The sequence below is a fragment of the Cyclopterus lumpus genome, chromosome 21 (genome assembly GCF_009769545.1).
Source record: "Cyclopterus lumpus isolate fCycLum1 chromosome 21, fCycLum1.pri, whole genome shotgun sequence".
Taxonomy (NCBI): domain Eukaryota; kingdom Metazoa; phylum Chordata; class Actinopteri; order Perciformes; family Cyclopteridae; genus Cyclopterus; species Cyclopterus lumpus.
Genome location: NC_046986.1, coordinates 14,942,146 through 14,964,262, shown reverse-complemented (window position 1 = coordinate 14,964,262; position 22,117 = coordinate 14,942,146). Strand labels below are relative to the sequence as shown.

Sequence of the window (22,117 nt, the reverse complement as noted above, 5' to 3'; positions counted from 1 at the left end):
CAGTCCATAACTCCACACACACACACACACACACACAAACACACACACACACACACACACACACACACACACACACACACACACACACACACACACACACACACACACACACTTCATACCTTAGTTGAATAAAATAGTAATTGAAAGTTGACATGCAAATTGTGTACAAATGTAAAATGCTATAATGCCAGTATGTACATGTAGAGAAAAAAAACCAAATGTGCTAAATAATATAATTTATTCAACTGACTTTACAACTATACTCTTATAGACACTGCATGAATAAATAAATAGCTGTAAGTTCACTGTCAACAAACATCATTTTTAATGCTGCATTTAAAAGTAGACTAATTTGTTTCTATGCTTTTTTTGGTATATACATTTATCACACAAAAATACAGCATCATTGCAATTTACGACATATAGACACACATGTGCCAGTTCAACATCTGACGTGGATTCTTTTCTGCGTGCGCTCAGCTTTGGGAATGATCCGAAGCCACGGCACACATTATGAAGCTTATCTGATGAGGAGGAGGGTTTACATTCACAGTAGAGTCCAATGAGATTTCCTGGCACTTTGCATAACATCAGACGAGCTGTCACCCCATTCAGTTTCAAGTTGACGTCATCTTGGGGGCAAATCATAAATCCCATAACTGTTATTTATGTGAGATAGCATCAGGCTAGGATTTGGTGTGTCTTACTGTACCTCAGCAGATATAGCTGCATACAGGGATCAAGTCCTCTTCTCTCTAAAGACTAACTATAAGGCCATCTTGCCACCTTAAAGGATAAGGCTGGTGTTGTAGTATTGTCACTAAATACCTAAGACCAAAATCAACCCTTAATTAATCCTAACTAGTATCGTCTGAGCAGCCAAAGCCTGATCTAGCTGGTTCCTCAAGGCCATAAAGCTCCATTGTTGTCCAAGAAACTATTGAAAACACATCAGTGAACCACACCTTTCCACTGGATGATATATTCCTTCATTAAGATCAACACAGGCACTGTAGTTTAAATTGAGTCAGTTCCATATTCTTTGTCCCTGCTCTAAATACCCAATACGATGCCTAATTTATAAATAGTCCCCTAGCAAATGTACACCATTTACTCCTGTTTTCTGGAAACTGCAGTGCTATGTTAGCAAATTGTTTCACCTTTTAATAAAACTTTATATTCATGACCACTTTCTTAAGATTTGATGTCTTAAGTCGCAATGAATGGGCTTGCGGTTGTGTGCCATAGACGGGGTCAGAAGGTCAGACACATCTTTTGTTTTGCTCTTAATTGTTGATACAAATAAATAAATAAAAAATATATAGAATATAGACAGCTGAAAAAGGGATATCTATCAAAGTGGCGTTTCAAACTCAGGAATTTTCAATCATTGACCATTGACTTAAGGTGAGTCCATAGATTAAAAAAGACACCAACGAATGACAGCAATTCTGAGAGGAGATAAACACAGAGAAGTCTATTGGACAGTAACACTTAACGATGCCAAAAATCACGCTATGAAGTGAAAACTCCTTTTGATTGTGGTCATACAGCGCAGCAGTGTAAAACAGCCAGACCTGGGGAAATGTGATTACTGAAGTTGAGGAATTTATGAATGGTGGTACTCAATCAGGAACAAACTTTCAAATGTCCTAGCTGTAAATGACACACTGTCAAACAAACCCTTATAAACCGCAGTTTCAAACATTTCTGCAGCATTAATCAAATGTCCTGAGGGCTAATCGACTGGGGATTGGATCGATAAAGACCGGTGCTACTGACACCATCTTGGAAAGAACAATAATTTCTTGTCTCCGCTTACCTGCTGTGGCTGGCCAGTCAATACAGGTTTAGGATGAGCAAACAAACCATGATAGGCACAGACACACACACACACACACACACACACACACACACACACACACACACACACACGCACACACGTTTCAAAATAGCGTCTATGTGACCATTTTATATCAATGAAGTACACCATTTGTTAATGCCAATAATAATTCTTATCCAGGCTGCCATTGGGTTCCATTCACTATTATATATATATATATATATATATATATACATATATATATATATATATATATATGGAGATGAACTTCCAATAACATCATATGTGCTTTAATTGATGTTAATGTTATTGTTAATGCAGTTATAAATTAATTCAAAGATGCACAACACAATCGTAAGTTAAGTTTGTTTTTCAAAACGTATACGGAAATTAATGGAAGTTAATGGCTGTTTGAAGGTACACAAGAAAAATATTAAACAGAAAAAGAAAGACAATAACTAGCAAATCCAGTACATTGTATCTATCTATAGAACATAGATCCTACAAATATTATTGCTATTAACAAATACTCTATGCAAACTTAAAACCTCACAGTCTGAAAGGTTTCTGGAGCATTGACTGCTTTGTTGTCGCACACACGCATACATGCACACGCACGCACACACACACAGCTATTTAGACGTGGACACAATTCCCTGGTTAGATATTGCACTACTCTCATTACCCTTGTAGATGTCGTCGCCCACAGCAGCCACTATTTGTTTCCCCTCCAATCACTGTTGCAGCACTTAAATTAAAATGGTTGCAGTGGTTTTAGATTCACAGAGTCATGAAAAAGAATGAGTATGTTATTCTCGACACAGCTAATTGTCATCTTCCTGGTTCTAGGCAAGGGATGCTAAAAAAGAAGGAGGCAGCATGTAATCAGCATAAAACAAACTTGTGGAGTCACTCGGAAGCCACAGCAGATTTCTGTTGATTTGGCTTCTAGTGCGGCAGTAGCAAGTTTCCTGAAGAATGTGGATGCCTCTTAGATTATTCCTTCATCTTTAAATCCCTTGGTTCTAGTATTATGTGTGCCTTTGCTGCCTAGTTTTCATTGTGAAAAGCCTCTGGACTGGATTCCTCATCATCACTGAGGACCTCAGAGTTGAATGTCCCAGCGAGTGACGCACCCAGGATCTGCTTGACGGGCGCCAACTCTGAAAGAATGATGCTCTCTTGGTTGCTCACCAGCGTGGCTTTATCCATGATCTCTTTGCTATGCTTGGACACCACGGCGTCCAGGAAGTCGTACTTGTGTGAGAAAGTACCGCTTTCAAACAGGTACTTTGTTAGGTAAGAAAAGGCCACATTTGCCAAGAAGGATGCCAGCATTGACATAGTCTTGAACGGAAACCTCTGCTGGATAAAGTGCTCTACGTCGCCGGTGACGTGGTGGATCCTCTCCTGGGTCACCCAACCGGGGTAGTAGATGAAGGGTGGGAGTTTGAGGTAGGGCTCCCCTCCACCAATGCGCAGCAAAAGACCAAAGATATAGCCAGCCACAGAGCCGTAAGTATTGGTGCCTTTGACGAATAACACACTGAGGAGTTGGGGAAAGATGATGACGTAGACCAAGTCGGAGCTCAGGTACCACAGGCCATATACGGATCCTGTTAACAACGCCATAGCAGTGGCAAGAGCTCCGAACACAAAGATGGTGATGCGCATCACCCAAACGATCTCCCTGTCTGAAGCCTGGCGGAGAGAAGAAAGAGATAACAGAGGGAAGAGGAAAAGATAAAAATGTAGACTGCAGATAAGCCAGTGACAAGCTACACATGTTACATCAGCAGGGGATTCATACATAATCCAAAATGACGGTCTGTTATTTTGGAGCGTGACTGTTTGATTGTTGTCTCAAGGTTTGGAGTCTGCTTTTGTATCTTCAGCAAATTAAAATCATCTGACATATTTGTAAGAAACTAGAATTGATTAATAGATTATTTGACTGACGTTTTTAACCACTAGGCAGATGTGTGTTAGTATTATTGTTGTTTATTTTAATTGTTACTCTTACCGACTGCCGAAAAGCGAGCTGATAGATGTTTCTGGCAAACATGGAGCTGGCTGAAAGGATGGATGAGTCTGCCGAGGACATGACCGCAGCCGACACGGCGCCCAGACCGAAGAAGGAGATGTAAGACGGACAGAGGTGCTGAAGCACGATAGGAAGGATCATGTCTGACTGATCCCTATCCTTCGGGGGGAGCGACCCATACGAAGTCTGGTTCCAGTCTAGAGGAAGAAATGGAAAAAGATGCAAATGTGAGTAGAAGTATAAAGGCATATTTGTGGACCTCTGATCAGTAATATTTTCAGAATTATCTATATGTGTAAAATCTAACAGATATATTGCCTTAATTATTAAACTGAACAGAAAAACAATGCAGGGGCTTGTGTGAGGCAATAACACAACATAACTAAAGTTAAGCAGGCCGTACTTGGCCCATGTTCCCACTTTAAGATTAATAAAATTATGTTTCTGGTCAGTTTGTTAAATTTGAAATGGACTAAATACTTGATTCCAATTTTTTTACTAATCTCTTGGCTTTCCAGACAAAAGGCTTGACTTTGAGACTTTATTATAATGCTCCCTGTGGATACATACACCTGTTTTAGTTGCTGTTTAACAAAAGGGCTTCACATGTCTGAAATACAGCAGGGATTCATCAATGTAATGCTGTCCTGTTAGTCCAAACACAGAGAAAAAGCAACAGTAATAAGAGGGATGCCAGAAATAATAGATACTTCTTGAAAATATGACATCCATGCAATAATAACTATGGGTAATACACTGGTTTGTGCTGAATGGATCATTGGTCCTAATATGAAACACAAGCCACTATTGTAGAATACATTAGTTTAATTGCATTTGACTTGTAAATTTTATTAACAAAAATGTAATTAATAATGATTCATGTGTGCAGGAAGACATTTATTCTAATGAGATATTTTGAGCTGGTTAACTACAGTTTGCAAAGATATCACTTTTCATGTTTATCATCTACACCATCATAGTTTAGCAGGCTGATGAGAGTGCCAGTAGTTTCTCAGGTATTTAATCATTCGACACATTTTAATATTGGCCAATGATTCGCCGAAGCTGTTAAACCTGATGGGAACATGAATGTGTGTCTCAAATTCATCCAATAGTTGCTGAGATATTTCAGTCAAAACTAAAAAATGTGGACTTCATGGTGGCGTTACAGGAAAAGTGAGGGGGATCTTTAAAGTCATTAGGATTCACCGCCTGGGGACAATGAATGTCTCTCTGAAACTACCAGGTCTAACTCCATAGTGAAGGAGCACGTACCTCCTGCTCTTCATATAAATCCACCCAGTCTCCACAGGTGCCCCCATCCTCCCATTCAGTGGGAAAACCGTAGTTCTCCTATCTCTCTTTCCCCCTGAAACCGTCTTTTTGCCACTTTTTTAAATCCTTCTCTTTATCCTCTAGAGGTATACAATCGGTGTCTTTCTCTCCTTCCCCTGGATATTCCCAAGTAGTGGTTGTTTAGCGCTGGTATGAAACAGCTTCAGACGAACAAGATTAATTAGCTCCTCTTCAGATGTAATATTCACTAAATCTGCCTGATCTGATGACTCTCTCCTCCGCCCGTCGTGACACGATCCATCAGATGTTGTTTACCCTCCAAATACTGTATGCATCTGCATTTATGCATCTGGAAATAAAGCTCCTGGGGTACAAACAACCCAGGAAGGCATCGTTTTTCCTTTGATCACGGTTTCCTGTTTGATTAAAGGATCACATTCCTGAATGTTTTAATTGTCTTGTGATCTTTCATAAACTGTGTAATCAATGTGTGTGTGTGTGTGTCTGTGCGTATGCACATCATTCATAGATCAGTGTCGGAAATGTTTGTGTTCATCAGTGATACAACAGCTGCGATCCAGACGCAACTGTAGAATATAAATATTGGGTGTTATTGCAGTTTGGTAATTTTTGTGTCATTTCTAGGCATGTAATCCAGATGTAAACAACATGCAGTCGAAACTATTTGATCTGAATCAGTACTTGGCTTATGTCCATTTCCAACCAAAGTACAATAATCGTATTTAATTTGAACAGTATTTTACACAATGAAGCTGAACCAAACAACGTAACAAAACAAAGCGAATCAAAGTACAGTATAAAAAAACAAAGTTTAATTAATATAATTAAATCAAATGCTATTACAGTTTTTTCAAGACAAATCTAAATAAGCTGGCCAGATTTAAGTCATTTCTATTTACAGCCAGTTTCTATTTATTACTGTTTTCGACGTGTGGTATCTGCTAAACCAAACATTCTCATCCCAACTCGTCACCTACTGTCTGAATTAGAGTTCATTTTAAAAGCATCCACAAAACGTTTCTAACAGCAATTGTGTGCTGATGTCCCCAAAATAGCTTTAAATCTAGCAAATCCAGGGTGTGTGTGTGTTTTTACCAGTAGAGGCCCCTATAGCTCCTATGAGGACAGAGGGGATGGCCATGACCAAGCAGCCGAAGGCAGCGACGAAGGAAAGGACCTGGGCATAGGTAGCTGAAGAGGCAGAAAGAACCCGTTGAAAATAGACCTGCCAGGGAATCCCCCCTAACATCTAGAAACAGAAACACCAGAGTAAATACAGACAGCAAAGCAATGCAGAACAGTCAGCTAGACTTCCACAGCTCTGAAACGTACTCTTGGCACAACAAATGGGACTAAGCTGCACTTCAACGGCGCTTCCAGTTATTCTAAATGATACTCCTGTATCGTAAACAAAAAAACTGAAATGCTTCTTAATGAATCATCTGATGAAAACAGGCTTACCAGCAAACAGAAGTTGTCCGCCCAGAGCCATTTGTCTTCAGGCTCAATCTTGCCCAGCCAGGGTGACTGGTAGATCACTTCTTTGGCTGTGACACTGATATCCGACACGGCAGGATTGGACAGAGCAAAAGGCACGCTGATCCACTGAGGGAGAGGATGGAAATAGTATTGATGTTATATAGATATTCTGTGATGTTATTAGGTTTCCACTGTCAAAGTTCTCTGACATTGGATTAAAGTTGTACTTATTGTTCCACGAAGTCTGATAGCACTTCAATGCTAGGTTTTAGCAAGACAAAAGATCACAAACACCTCAAAGATTTTTAAATAGTATTGGCTAATGACAGCTTCACGTTTTAAACTTAACAATGCAGTACAGGTAATGGTTTTGAACTTCAGTGTACATAAATAGAAAACTCTGTTTAACCATATAGAAGTCTATACTCATTGCCATCTTTAGAATCCCTAGCTTGGTAGATGTGGACAGTGAAACTCACCAAGCCCAAAAAGATACAGAAGAGCTGGACCACGTCTGTGTATGCAACAGAGTAGAGTCCTCCAACAAGTGTGTAAAAGATAGCTATCATGGCTGAGATCACCACTGACATGTTGATGTTTATGTCCACGATCACACTCAGAGTGGCACCTGCAGGACAATACATTCAGCTCACGAGTTTAGTCATATAAGCATGCTCATTAACATGGAGGCAGTTATATTTAAGTGTTCCTGTTCAATAACCACCCACCCAGGGCAGATAAAATGGCCGCAGACCAGAAGATTTCCCCCATGAGTGCGGGGATGAAGAGCAGGCCGCCCATCCTTTTCCCATATAGCTGCTGGAAGGGATCCAGCATGGTGACGTATCCACGTGAACGCATGGGCTTGGCAAAGAAAAGGCCACCTGAATAATTTCAAGCAACAAGATAAGGCAGGCGAATAGGATAAGAGACAACTGAAGTGTAGTCTACAATCCCTGAATTAAATTATATAATATCTTATATATCATAACTTGACAGACAATTCATATCTGGTGCACCATTTGTATATAGTGACCCTATGAAGCTTCCTGTTTATGCGTGGTGGAAGCACTATTCTTGTTTATGATTTTGATGATGTTTATTAAGAGAACTTATTGTCAAAGTTATGTTATTATTGTGTGGTAGGCTATTGCAGTTGTATGTGCAGATTCATTTTAAAAGTCGACATACAACAATGTTGCAGAAGGACGAAAATAAAAGCAGAAGATAAATTATCAAAAGAACCGTAATACGATAATACTGTAAAATAAACAGCTGGAATCAATTAGCTACCTTAAAAGTAGGAATAGCACATTCAACTAGAGGCAATTTGTTGTAAATGGCCTAAACATAATAAAAATGACTATGGTTATTTAAAAGTACCTCAATGCCTTCTCATTAGGCATGGTTCTTTAATACACTTGCCTTTTATAGTATACTTAAAGAAAGGGCTTCAACAAAGACACAGGCTCTTACCTACTACCAGGCTGAGAGCGTATCCAAAGGGCGCCTGTGCCCAAGCAAGGCCATAGTCTGGCAGGTAGACATACTCTGCTGTCCCATTTATGTAGCCCCCACCAACCCAAGTGGCTGAAACCAAGAAAGAACATTTTGTAAAAAAACATTGGTTTGGTGCATGTCATGTTGCATAAGTCAATCCTAATAACAAGAACCCTACACGTCATGGTTGTCTATTGTGGATGGAAAGGGATTCACTAAACCAGCTTGTAGGTGTGACTATGATTTGGTAAAGATCCAGCTGAATACATTTGGTGTTTGGAAAACAGAATTTAAATCATTCAACAATTCCACGGGAGCTCAGGATTTACGGCACACATTTAAACGTACAGTGTTGATATAAAACACGTCCAAAACTAAATTGATTGTAATTCTGAATGTAGTGTAACCGAGCGTTCTGGGTTCGTGTGTGAGGTGCACTATAATAGAGTCGGGAGATCAGACATGTCGTTCAGCCCACCGCTTCACTCTTTTTTATATTTGTTTCCCCAAGTCTAGTTGCCTTTTTCCTCTCTACGGCAACCCCGAAGGGACATACATCTCCAATACCAAAACACACGAGACAGTCTGTTACAGTAGTGGCAATCAATTATATTTGCCTCCGCAATGCTGACCGTGCGTAAACGACGGAGTTGGTGGCATTTATTGTTTTTTTCTGACCTCACACGTTGAACACCTATCCCCGTATTTGACCAACTCACCGGTCATCGTGAATCCACCCACAAACAATCCGATGTCCCTTCCCCCGACCATGATGCGCTCGCTCTGGTCTCCACCCTCCGCAGCACCGGAGTTCTTGTTCTTCCACGCAGCCCAGATCCCCACAAACAGAATCAGGACGTAGAAGATCACGATAGCCACAATACCCTCGACGTGGATGGCCATCTTCCTTTCGTCCGCTTCCTCCCGCCGGGATCAGGTACTATTGCGCGCGGGGAACTGGAATCTCATGAACTTTAGAGAAAGAAAGTGAAAGAAACACATTTCTATGGTGTTTGAATCACAAATAAATATTTCACAGAAGCATAACTTTGTGCCACACCAATTTAAGGTTAACACCACAGGCTGACAGGCTGACAGACTGCAATTAAAGCCCATGCGTTTTACGTGCATGGAGATGAGAAAAAATGAATAAGAACTATAGTAACCTGAACATTAATATCCAAACATTCATGGAAGGCATCCAGATTCTTAAAAATTAAAAAAAGATCTGCATCATGTTGATTGATCAGAGTTGTCATATTTCAAACTGACACTAAGTTGTTTCCAGTTAGAGAATACGAAGTTATATAAATATGAATTCCATAACAATTTAAGAAAATAATGTCAGGAGAATTTGAAACCCTCATTGCACGTTGAAACCCCCTCTGCATTTTCGAGTCTAATTTTTGTTTGCATCCCCTCGTTGGATCCAAATCCTTTACCCAACAGAAAGTCTCTCTGATTAAAAAAACCCAACATAAATACTCTCGTGTTTTTCACGTCAAATTGCAACCATAAAATATCATATTTTCAACTTTAGCTATATGAAGAGGGGATACTTTACCGTGTCCAAATGACGCGTGAAGGGGAACGAACGGCACTCCATCATGTGTCATCAAATCAAAAGATATGAATCAGAAAAAATCGCAAACCAGAAATAATGGTATTATTAATCTTTTAAGGCAGTTTAATATGTTTTACGCGCGCCTTTCTGATTGCTTTACAGACATGCAGTACTCCAATTATTCCGCCAGTTTACTCATGCGATGTATTTTATATTTGAATGTATTCTTTAAAAGTTGCGTGTGTATACTTTTGCGTATATCCTGAATAAAATGGACCTCCGTGGTTTTGTTTCGTGCGTAAAAGTCCATTGATGCTTCCTAAACGTGACGTGCCGTGAACAAACTACCAGAGGAGACCAAAGACAGATGCATAAGGGTTTTGTGTCCGATGTGCTGCATCACTAGAACCAAACCTGTCGGTTTCAGCTCCCCGTTGCGCTGACACCATGGTTCCAACAGCTCGGAATTGCATTATTGTCACGATGGTCAAATGCAATTCCAGTGAGCCAACTCATCAAAGAAGAGAATGTTAGAAACTGACATTATCTTACCTTTCGTTTGGAGGAAATAGAGGAGCAGGTCCTCCAAATAAAGATTTACTAAGTGTCAAAGGCGATTTTGTTGGAAAACTATTAAGGAACTAGAAACATAATCCTCTTGGCCGAACAAACACAATTCTCCTATGTTGTTTTTTAAGTCACCAATGCTCGACGGAAAGGAGAGGGAAAGAGAGAGGGAGAGCGAGCGAGGGGCGAGGAGAAAGGAGAAAGGGTGGAGGTGGGTGGAGATGAATGGGAGTGGTGCGTTTATTGGGGCTGTCAGGGTGAGTAGATGGTGGATGAATGTCTTCCAGGGCAGGACGAAAATAGCACCTAATAGAGAGTGGCATGACGCACAACCTGTCCGGGAAAGCTTTCCAATATTATAACATCATATTGGAATTGGAGGAAACCTTTGCTCTGCCAGGTTATATTTCAGGCCTGATTTACGTTCTTATTCCGCAGACTCTGGCAGTAAGGTGGTTGGCAATGTAAACCCCGCATAGGAATATATATAGTTTTTTACTTTATCATCCACTTTACGCACGCACGTTTCTTTCGTCAATGAACGTATCTACTCTCGCACGCTTTTACATTTATACGTCAACATCGAAGCGTCGTTATCTCGTATGACCTGCTTTGAAACCACAACAGGAAAAAAGTAATAAAAGATCTACAATCTTGACTTTAAAAGCTATTATTCCACAAGGTTGTATCCCTGGAGCTGTCCATGGTGCTGAACGTATGCCCTCAATTTAAATAATCACTGTGATGTGATATTTCCGTGGAAGTTTTTTCGAAACATGCTTTAAAGAAGTTTCATACATTTCCTCAAGCAATCGGTACAACACATATTTTCCTTAACTAAACTGAATTCATTGTTTGGGCTTTACCGACAATGTAAATGAGCTCCTTGCTGTAAATATGTCGATGCTGACTCCTGGCAATAAAAGAAGTGACTCGCTTGAATTGTGACACGTCCTCTAATTGAGACAGAGGGCAGCTCTAATTGGAGGGTTTTCTCACAAACACGTCCTCACTGTTACAGGTTATAAACAAGCATCCTCAGAGGAGTCACATTCAGCATCCACAAATGCTACAAAATTATCTTTCCCACATTTGACTTAAGTACTCAGACTTTGTGTTAGATCCATTCATTAAAAGTGCTGATCTTGACAATAGCATAGCATTGTATAATAATAAAAACGAATGAATAAAATGAAGTTCTAACTGAGGGCTGCCTTTTCAAAAGACCTTTGTCGCCATCCAGTGGCCTTCTTCAGCTTTACATTCACATTGTTAGTATGCATACAAAGTTGGACAGAGATCTGCCAACTTATTGTGCTCATAACAGCAGGGTTTCCTGAGTGTTCAAAGTGAATAGGGCCAAAAAGTGTCACTTTGTCACCTACTGAGGGTCTTTGTCACAGCAGACGATTGGACTTGCCAGAGGAGGAACAGCACAGGTGGACCTCATACTGTTAACGAGGGCTTTTCCCTATATGTATCCCAGTAACCCAGGTCAATCAATGGAATTAGTTACAGCTGTGTTTTTCTTACTTTTTCACTGAATATCTGCTTTATCGGCTCGTGACTAACAATTTAAAAGTAATATGTAAAGACCTCTATGTTTAATTCATCAGAAATGGCCATTGTTATTTTATTTTATTTGGCATGAAAATATTGAATACTGACATAAAAGATCATCCATCTACTGTAAAATAACTATAATATTTGAACGGACTTTCAGAAAAAGTTAATCCCAACTAGAATGTAGGATACAACAAGGAAGTGACAGAACAATAGCTTAACTATTAACGTGTGTTACAGCATACAATGTAGAATTTGTATGTTTATGTAGTTTCTCCTGTGGCTATTTGCGGTAACATATTGTCACCTTCTGGTCCTTGAGAGTCACGGCAGGAGGCCAACAGGTTTGAGCTCTCAGTTTTCTCTCACACACACTATGAGTTATGTTTGGCTAATAAGCTTAGCCGAGAACATCATGTTAAAGTTAGAGGAAAGCCTAGGCAGATTTTGATATTTCCAAATCTGATTTTTGCTCAGGTGGTGTAAGTTCTTTTCTTTTCCATTTTTAAAACTCTTTCTTTGGTAGGAAAAAATACTTATTTATAGATATTCAATTTGAGAAGTGTTCAGCTGACTGTTTTGGTCTGTGCCGTATCTTTTTTCAGTCATAACAGTCTCCAGAGTTTTGCAGATGGTAGTCTCAGACGTAGTTGTTGAGCCTATAGCCACTGCTGGAAAGGGAGCAAAGTGAGGAAGCGCGATTGTCCTTCAGGGCCTCGGGAGGCTTGTAGGGTGGAGCGGGAGGGTATATGTGGTGGAAGGCAGGGGGAGGTGATAATGGTTGATTCCTCTGCATGTGGAGGGGCGGCCTCCGTGGCCTGTCACTGCTGCTGCTCCAGCATAGCACCAGTCCTCCGGTCAGACTGACGCAGGCCGAGGCGTAACCGAGGTACACGGCCAGGCCGATCTCATACTTCATCCCACTGGGAAGGAAGGGGTCGTAGAAATCCATGATGACATCGTTGGTTGTCCAGGACACGGTGATGAGGCAAAGCAGGCCAGCACAGAGAAAACATATCCCCCCACTTAGCACCAGCGGAGACTTGATTGTGGAGTCACGGGCGAAGCGGGTACACTTCATCCCCATCACTGAAACCAGAGATGCCAGGACTGAGGTGACGCAGGAGAGCACCATGAGCGCCCGGGCAGCCTAAAGGGGAAGAGAAAAGACAAGCGCTTCAACATTGGGATTAAAACCAATTTTGATTGTAGCCTTTAGGGTTAGAAAAGTACAACTCCTTGGTAATACCGGACCATCCATCTATACATCTGGGTAATGCAAACAGTAGGGCAGCAACTAATTAACAAACAAACAAACCAAGAAATAATGTTCATTATCCAATAATCTGCTTAATATTAATTAATTATTCAATTAACTGTCTGGGTCCAAGGCAGCATCTTCAATTCCCTTGTTTTCTCTGACCAATGGATAAAAGCCCAAAAATATTCAGTTTACAATGCTATGAGACGGAGAAAAGCAGCAAATCCTCACATTTGTTGAGCATTTTTGCTCGAAAAACTACTGAAAAGATTATCGATGATCTAAATAGCAATTGATTTTTTTGCTGTTTCCCATGATGCGGTGCTTTGGATAAAAGCTTTCACTAAATGGTGAATGTGTAGTTACCTGCAGGTCGCGTGGCAGTGCCAGTAGAGATCTGTACAGCTCACACTGGTAAATGCCAGTGCTGTGCCATACACACTCCATCCACAGGCCTTTCATATAGGCAGTGGTTGTGATGATGTTGGAGCCCACATAGGCTGTGCTGCGCCAGTGGGGGAGCAGCGTTGCAACAACAGTTCCTACAAACCCCAACAGCCCTAAGAAGAAGCCAAGGAGTTGAACCGCTGTGCTGGCCATGATTCGCTCACTGGGATAGACGTTCAAACTGCGAAGTACAAAGTTACACTTATGAGTCACTGTTGATGGGCATGTAGGAGACATTTAAGAGCAATTGGATGTCTTAAAATGCATATGTCACCGAGCAAGCCTCATGAATATCGACTGGATCCACAGATAACATCAGTAAAAAGAGACAATCAACACACAGAAACATTATGTTGCCACATAAAAAAGAAAGACTTTCAGAACAAAACTTCAGTTCCGCAGGCTGAAGAGGAGGCTGGATTCCTCCTGTTATCTGCAGGGTCCCCAGCAGTACAGTAAATTCCACTGAGCTTACATCCAGTCACAGAGTCTGTGCCATTCCTCCAGTGTCTCCGAAGTGTGGGCAGAAATAGCTGTGGAAACTCTCTGGCATCGGTCTCTGGTGAGTGGCAGGTGACTGCATCTGTAACTAATGAGAGCAATGTTCAGCTTCACCTGTTTAACGCTCTCCTCCGGAGGGCAAAGCACGGCAGTCTATTTGTTAAGCACCACCCCTCAGGAAGGGAGAGCGCGAGAGAGGAAATTAAACATTTACAGGAACCACCCAAGCTGAGAGAACTGTTATAAACCACTAACTTTGAACATTTTTCACAGCTCTGCAGGGTATTTGAGAGAGAGGAACTGAATGAATTGACGACAGAGAACTGAGCCCCAAACTCTGACAGTAAGGAATAGTGACTTCTGTTGTAATAACTGAGCAACTCATATTATGTCCAATTTGATCTCTGACCTGGTTCTACATTCATAAATTCACACATGACAATTCAAATTCCACAACTGCCCAGGAGACTTTGGATAAGAAACCCTTTTGGTAGTTAAGCATTGACTTCTCAGCGCTTTGAACAAAATGTTCTCGACCGTTTTTGTTTTTTTACAGTGCGAAGGAAAAAAAGCCTGAATAATGTGGGGACATATTTTTGAACAATGACTAACCAAGTCTCTGAAAAATACATAAATAATTCAAATTTAATTTAATCATCAGAAGAATGATAACCACTGAAATGCAAAATTCCATGTTGCCCCGGCAAGAATGAAGCAGAGAGACTTTAAATGTCAAAACAAAGAAACCAAACTGCACTCTTGGATTGTTTAACTTCCTCAGAGAACAGTTGCTGTTTACAAAAGCCTTATTATTGTTCAGTGTTAGACCGGGCCCTGTTGGGGCCTCTTTAAATATCGGATACAAGCCTCATTGTGTTGACTTAATGATTGACTACACTGAAAGCCTAACTAGTGAGCAATAGGAACAAAGGCAGGGCTGTGACAAACATCTTGTTTTGGTTGTTGGTTTACCCACAAATCAGCCCACCCAAGAGCAAAGCCAATGTAAAATTCATATACCTTTTCACATTTCACTGTTTAGTAAAAGATCTCCACACTTGGATACTCACCAACAAGGTCTCAAGAGGACTACAGATCCATGGTTACAGGTGTCCAGATGGCGCACGTCCAAATAAATAGGCCATTGGCACTGATTCCACTCTGTCCAGCTCCTTCTGTCACTACTGCTGCCTCCAAGTCAAGGAATATGTGTCTATGCTGCAGGATTGTCAGATATGTGACTGGTCAGTGTTAGATATCGCTGTCATCGTCATCATTATCCCCGTCAGCATCAGGAGCATCACGTTAGAGATGACATGAGAGACAGTCCCAGTGATGGCTTGTTGCTCTCGACAGATAAATCCGTGAACCCGGAGGCAGAGCATTGTTTCCAAGCAGAGACACACAGAAGAGATATTGTCCTCACCGGTTGTGCTGTTTTCTTTGCCTCAATAATTAAGCTCTCCGTAGCTCCACATCTGTTGAATGATAACAGACACAATTAAAAGAAAGAATGAAAAAAATGCAATGACTTCAATTTATAAGCAACATGAATATACATCAACTACAATTAGGGTTCAATCAGCAGGCATTTAAGCAGTAAAAGCCAGACTGCAAAGTTGATAGCTAAACTGTACTTTATAGTTATGTCTATGTCTGTGTGGTACATACTGTTCTGCAAGCCAGTTGAGGTCATTCAAAACGGCAGTTTTATCTCCAGTTCTTCTTCTCTCTCTCCCCCTCTGTGGCCCAGGTGTAACCTACCGTGACATCCTGTTGGTATACAAGGGCAATTTCCCAGCCCTTCCCCTGGTACCCGTGTGTAGTATTCGGTTCTCTGCGAGAGCTCTATAGAGAAGGGATGATCCTCTCCAAGGTCTGCCTGTGGGAGACGCCATTTGAATGTGGAACAGTTAATAGTCTTAGTTAAGCAGAATAATCCTGTGATTAGCAGCTGAGCATTGCTGGTCTGTTGTGCACAGTGCTGGAGGGAGAACACACAAACATAATGGTGGGTGTAGTATGGGCCTTCATTTTTTTATTTATTTTAATTTTGGTCTTGCTGGATTCTTTTTACATACTGCACATGCCTTTTCAACAACATATATGTGCGGCTGTACACAACATTCTTAAAATATAGTACACACTAGCATATCTTTAGAAGCCCTACACTCCCACACAGGTGTTGGTCATTCTGGCTGATTTGTTCATGAATTAAATAAAGCCACGTGAGAAAAGCAAAAATAACGATGGTTCAGGAAAAATCCGTTACTGCTAGATTATTATCTGATATCTGAGAGAAACACTTTGTTGGGACAAGACCATGTAATTCTAAGTGAAAGCGAACATATATATTATATAATATCCCATAATATATCCCATAATATAGTGTTTTTATATATATATATATATATATATATATATATATATATATATATATATATATATATTATGGGATATTATATAATATTTCCACGGAGAATATCTTTTAGGCTACATTTATCTGACGGCTAAACTTTACACACTTCTTATATCCAGTAGACGGTTAGTCACATTAATTATTATTATATATTTGTATACCTCCCTAAATATTACTGTATACAGCATTAGCCTACTATTGTTTAATTAAGTATAGGCCTTAATGTAATATGGGCCACCTCGTCTACTTTAATAAAACAGTAGTAATTTGCGCCTGAGAAACTTCTCAATTAGTATTTTAAATACTTTACTTTGCCTTGATTGTGATTAATAAAGTACTTAATGTATACTTTACTGAACACGTGTCTTGTCTTCTCCCCGTAGAGACTACACCGGGGAGAAACTCCCTCGTGAGGAGACCTCCGCTCTACTGTCAGTGAAGCTTTGTTTCGCGCCGTTGTCCGACACCGAGTCATCAGAGACAGCTAGTTAGCCTCCGGTGACTCGACCACAGCTCACATTTACTGCCTTTTTGACGCCACTTTGTTAATAATACTGGTAAGGTAACTGTATTAACTATTAGCTCACATTCCTATTAATGATATGTCTTCGTCAGTGTGCGTGAACATGAACGTTAATGAAACTATATTCTGGTTTATGAGGAGTTCACATCATCAGTTTAGCTAGGTTAGCTTAGCTCGTAATACTGACTTGGCTAGCTTGGCTTAGCTAACAAGTGGAGTTGTTTTTTAAAATGTTATTTGACCATTTTGTTTAATACAGTCCGAGTCATGATGAGAAAAGACAGCAGACACCTTCTGAAGTACACCCTGACACACAAATCGCACAAGAAGACTCGTAGTCGGCCGCGTCCAACCAGAACCATCGTGACCCGCAGCCAGTGTTCCGGTCACACTGGCTTCTTCCACCGGCTCCCGGCAGAGGTGTTCGCCATGATCCTGGATAAACTGTCCGGTAGGTGGAACATAATTTTCACTACACGTCTGTCGGTAGTAGTTCATGTATTTCTCTGAAGTCCCTTTGTATTTAAATTAAATATCTTGAGGATAAGAAGAAGAAAGAAATACCACAGAATTTGCTCTGGTGATTTGTTTAGTGTTTGTTTTGTAATCACTCAAAATATATTTTAAATGTCAGGCTTTTACTTGTCGTAATTGTGAATCATAGGATTAATATTACTGCATTTTGCATAACAAAGCTAACTGTATGTGTGTACCAAAAACCAATTTATTATATTTTCCCCCTACTTTTAAGTTAGTGAAAAAAGTATTTTCAGTATGTATATTTTCATTCGGTATTTTAATTTCAATATTTGTAAATGTGTGAGATAAAAACGTGTGTGTGTGTTTGTCAGTGCTGGAGGTCAGTGTGCTCAGCATGGTGTCCAAGGAAATCACAAAATACATTTTGGACTACATCTCCACCCTGGCCTGGAAGAATAAAACAATCATTCAAAGCTTTCATCATGCCACCTGCCTTGAGCAGAGATCCACTGTTGGACACTACCGAGACCTGGGTACGTGGCTTTGCATATTTAGCTGAATGCTTTATGTTGTATAGCTCCTCTCCAGAGCTTATATAGGGCACGATTTATAATAAACAACTTGTTGATCTGTAGCAGGCATTTTGCCAATAGCTTCTCTCAGGATTTAACATACACTTGGATGGCCAGCATACGGTACTATGGACAAGTCACGCTGTCAAGTGAAGGGATAGTAAATACCAACATCTGTAATTATTTAATTTGATAAGGTGCTTATGTGTTCAATGTCTCAGGTTTGTTGTTCAAGAGATGTACCCTGTTGCTACCAACAAAGGAGAGGTTAAAGTTTATCTTTAACAAGTTTTCACAGGTAAGACAGGGAGAAGGGAAAGGACAAGCCAGCAAGATTAGATCATTTAATGACGAAAATGTATTAACACCAGGCTAAACATTATGATTTATCTAATGGATTAAACTGTAAAACTAGTCCTGAAAAGCTATATGGTTTACACAGTGTAATAGTGAATAGTATTCAGCCCCAATATCTATTGATCATATCCTATACTAATAATAAGGCAACATAAATAAACTTGTCCCACTGATCGGTTTCAGATTCCCTGCTTCCTGTTGGAGCAGTGTTTAGCACCAGACTGCATTGGCTTCTCCAGCTACGGAGTCTTCCTCCAGGTGAAGATGAACACTTGTGTAATAAACTGAAGCTTGGTTGTGATTAAAGGAAATGTTGAAACAAATATGGCTATAAATGAATAAACTCCAGGTAGAAACACAGAATATATGTATGGTTTAGAAATCTTAGGCTTCTTATGAATCACGTCTCACCTTTCTGAGGTCCAAGGGCCTGAAAACAATTTGTCAAGGAAATATGAATCTTTTCTGTTCTTTAAAATGTTAAGGTGTGTTCTGTTGAATACTTCGCAGACACTGATCGCAGGGTGGGATGAGCTGGAGTGCCACAGAGTGTTCAACTTCCTTAGTGACCACACAAATCTGCTGCAAAAAATAGAGGCAGTCGTCACTGGAAAACCAGGTGTGTGTGTCTCAAGGCCTGGAAGTGAACATATTGCTGAATATTGAACAGGACAAAGAATAAGTGTAATTTGAAGAGCAGTCCCATTAGAGAGGATCATTCTTTCTACTCCAGTTACTGTGTGAACATCTCAGTTTACCTGTGTCATATGGAGCAGTGTTGTAAAGTGGGAGTGACTAACTTTACACTTTTTCTCTTGAGCCTTGTGAAGGTCTTAAAAGACATGATCCTTTATTCATTTGTCTGTCCTCAGGGGTGAGGTGGTACCAAAAGATGCAGCTCCGTCTATTCTGCCGCCAGGTTCTGTTGGACCCGTGGCCGAACCAGCCAGAGTGTCAATTCTGGCTGACGCAACTCCTGAAGCCGTGGCCCATGGTCAGCCAGGCACACTTGCTGTTCGTCCTCTATGGACCTCTGATGCCTGAGGGTAATGGCATGTGTTTATACGAGAAGACGTTTATCGGGCTGATTTTAATTTAGTTGAGAATTAAGTTCATGGATTGGTAAAACACGATCAGACTGTAATCCTCTTTGCCGACAGTGAGCGCTGTACAATACAGTTAATAAATGCAACAAACATAACATAGCATAGTATTGAATTTAGTGTGGACATGATTTGCTTTCTGCACCAGACTTCTCACCAGTGGAAAACATTACTCCTCTTTGCTGTGTTTGATAATATGTTATAATTTGATTGAAATACAATGTGTATTAATCAGTTTGAACAACCGAAAGTGGTCAGTAGTTCAAAGCAAAGTCAAGTAGTATTATGAGACCCAAATAAACCCCCTATTGTCCCATATAGATGTTGTAAAGCATGACACAGTTATTAAGGTGTTGTCCTCCATGCAGGCACCTTCGCTTGGCAGGATCTGGTGGAGAGGGGGCTGCCTCACAGCGCTCTGTGGGAACTGGCCAGAGCCATCCTCCTGCTCTTCGGCAAACTAGAACTCAAATGCCAGACCGCCAATTCCCTGCTGGCAATCTTGGAGGAGATCATTGGTACCTACTTCAGTGGTCCTCAAATGTTTTCATGTCACAGATAAACACACATTAGTCTTACAGATCCCCCACATGTGATAAGAAATATAACTGATCGTAGATATTATCCTCCTCCTTATAATCTCCAGTCATTCCTCAGCCATGGCATGTGGAGAATGTGGCTCGTCTGTTGGTGCTGTGTGGCAGCAGTCTCTGCTACACTGTTCTAGCCAGCAAGGCCGTCAATGGACGACTTCTTGAAATCTCCAGACTCATGGTGTACATCATACTGGTGAGAATACAAGTTATTTTATCATCAGCTCAAGGACACTAGCTTAAATGTTTTTGTTATCAGTAGTATGTTGCACCATTAATGAATTTTAATTGAGAATCAGGTGCAGACCAGCATTGTCAGTTATCTCTGATTTGATATAATGCAGTTAGACTACATATTCATTGTACAGTTGATTAATAGCAGATTAAACATAGAACAAACGACTTGAGGCCGACAGTAAAATGAGTCATCTTTCATCTATTGCTTTGCTCTGGTGGGACTCATTTTGCCATGTCTGCATATTCCTGTTTAGGGTCAGGGGGCTGGAGCCTGACCCAGCATGCTCTAAGTAGAAGGCAGGGACCTACTCAGATAGATCTCTCTTCTATTGAAACAGTCTCCAGTCACCTCACTGTCATCTGTGGGCTTTTAGAGTCACTTGGGTTGTTCATGGTGCTACATTTAATGAGTTATTCTGTTCCCTCCTCAATGGGCCACCGTAACGTTTATTTAAACTTGTCAGTATCAGCCTTCAGAAACAGCAAAGTAAAGTGGTTGATATCATAGGTTGTTCTCGCTGTTAACAATGTGTGCAAATGTTTCTCCAGACTGGATTTTATTATATGCTCGATTTGCTTGATTTTGCTTGACCAATTGGAATTGTTCATTTTTACTCTTGGTGGGAAACACAGTGCCAGGTAACCGTTGCACAATACCAGATCCTTGGAACTGACACACCTTATTGAAATTATTATTAACTTACAGTTGTTCATTTCATTAATTAAATCTACAACATCATTTATGCTGCGAAAAGTCATATCACTTCAGCTTTCTGTTGTGTACGGCCTCATCCTTAGGTGTGTGAGAAAGACGGCTATCACATGACGTGGGCGGTGAAAATGGTGCAGCAGATCTGCAAGGTCTTCAGCACGGCTCCTGAAAGGTTCGGCTTCATCCAACAACTGGAGAACATGTTCTCTGAGGTCACCAGGGAGTTTTTCGAGTTTTCTGTAACAGGTGAGGTGGAACAGCTTCCTGGAGTTTAAATTTGATTTCAATCTTTCAAAATGAATCTTGAAGAAACTGAAGTAAAGGGTTCCTTGCATTGGGAAATGTAACACCACATACCATACCATGCTATTGTGATATTGCTATCATAAAAGTATGTAGACACATATCTACTCCATTAATATTCTGAGTGTGGGAGTGTGTGTGTGAGACAGCTCAGATAGATGGAATTACATTTTCTTTTTTAATTTACTTTAAATGTCTTTTTGTTTCAATTTTCGGCACCGAGAGCAAATCCTTATAATTCATGACATCGTTTAACTCTCTGCTAATGTGAACATATGGAAAAGACAATCTTCCACATCATATTTGTAATGGGTCTATTTGCACTTAACAGCTCAAGATGAGAGTGATGTTTCAGATTGTTTTTTATTTATTGGCTTTTAAACTGTGGTAGATTTGAGAAAAAAACTAGAAAATACAAACATCATTTTACGTAGTAGAAAGGTTTCTTGTTTATCCTATTGTGACCACCTCGATTTATCTGGCAACTCATATGGGTGGGGTTTGAATACCTCCACAGTGCATCTGGTTCACATTAAAAGTAATATAAAAAAGTAATTAATGCCATTATGTGTTTTCAGGAAACCATCTTGAGGACAGGGAGACTTTCCAGACACTGTGTTTCCTCCTGGACTCCAGTGCTCGCTTCCACACTAAATTCCTCCACATGTTCCTCAAATAGGAAAGATACAGATATAGTGACACAAGGAAGAAGAGTTGGGGAAGAAACAAACG

At 40.4% G+C, this 22,117-nt stretch overlaps 3 protein-coding genes across 4 annotated transcripts; 1 reads left to right on the top strand and 2 right to left on the bottom strand.

Annotated features, from left to right (window-relative positions):
* Nucleotides 1–2,893: 2,893 nt before the first annotated feature.
* Nucleotides 2,894–9,086, bottom strand: LOC117750728 (high-affinity choline transporter 1-like). Its single transcript, XM_034562051.1, has 8 exons — nt 8,903–9,086; nt 8,160–8,273; nt 7,412–7,567; nt 7,163–7,311; nt 6,666–6,809; nt 6,300–6,453; nt 3,867–4,084; nt 2,894–3,544 (listed from the first exon to the last, which is right to left on the bottom strand). Exons 1-8 carry the CDS (start codon nt 9,084–9,086, stop codon nt 2,894–2,896), a joined length of 1,770 nt encoding a protein of 589 aa, XP_034417942.1.
* Nucleotides 9,087–12,517: 3,431 nt separating this feature from the next.
* On the bottom strand, nt 12,518–14,157 carry LOC117750169 (claudin-14-like). Of its 2 annotated transcripts, none has more exons than XM_034561197.1 (3): nt 14,061–14,157; nt 13,505–13,766; nt 12,518–13,027 (listed from the first exon to the last, which is right to left on the bottom strand). In XM_034561197.1, exons 2-3 carry the CDS (start codon nt 13,736–13,738, stop codon nt 12,518–12,520), a joined length of 744 nt encoding a protein of 247 aa, XP_034417088.1. In that variant the 5' UTR covers nt 13,739–13,766; nt 14,061–14,157. The 2 variants fall into 2 exon arrangements, with proteins under 2 accessions (XP_034417088.1, XP_034417087.1); XM_034561196.1 differs by lacking the exon at nt 14,061–14,157 and adding an exon at nt 13,860–13,953.
* Nucleotides 14,158–17,295: 3,138 nt separating this feature from the next.
* On the top strand, nt 17,296–22,064 carry LOC117750167 (F-box only protein 47-like). Its single transcript, XM_034561193.1, has 10 exons — nt 17,296–17,479; nt 17,880–18,041; nt 18,302–18,378; nt 18,621–18,695; nt 18,948–19,056; nt 19,310–19,483; nt 19,909–20,058; nt 20,187–20,329; nt 21,169–21,328; nt 21,964–22,064. Exons 1-10 carry the CDS (start codon nt 17,296–17,298, stop codon nt 22,062–22,064), a joined length of 1,335 nt encoding a protein of 444 aa, XP_034417084.1.
* The last annotated feature ends 53 nt before the right edge of the window (nt 22,065–22,117 follow it).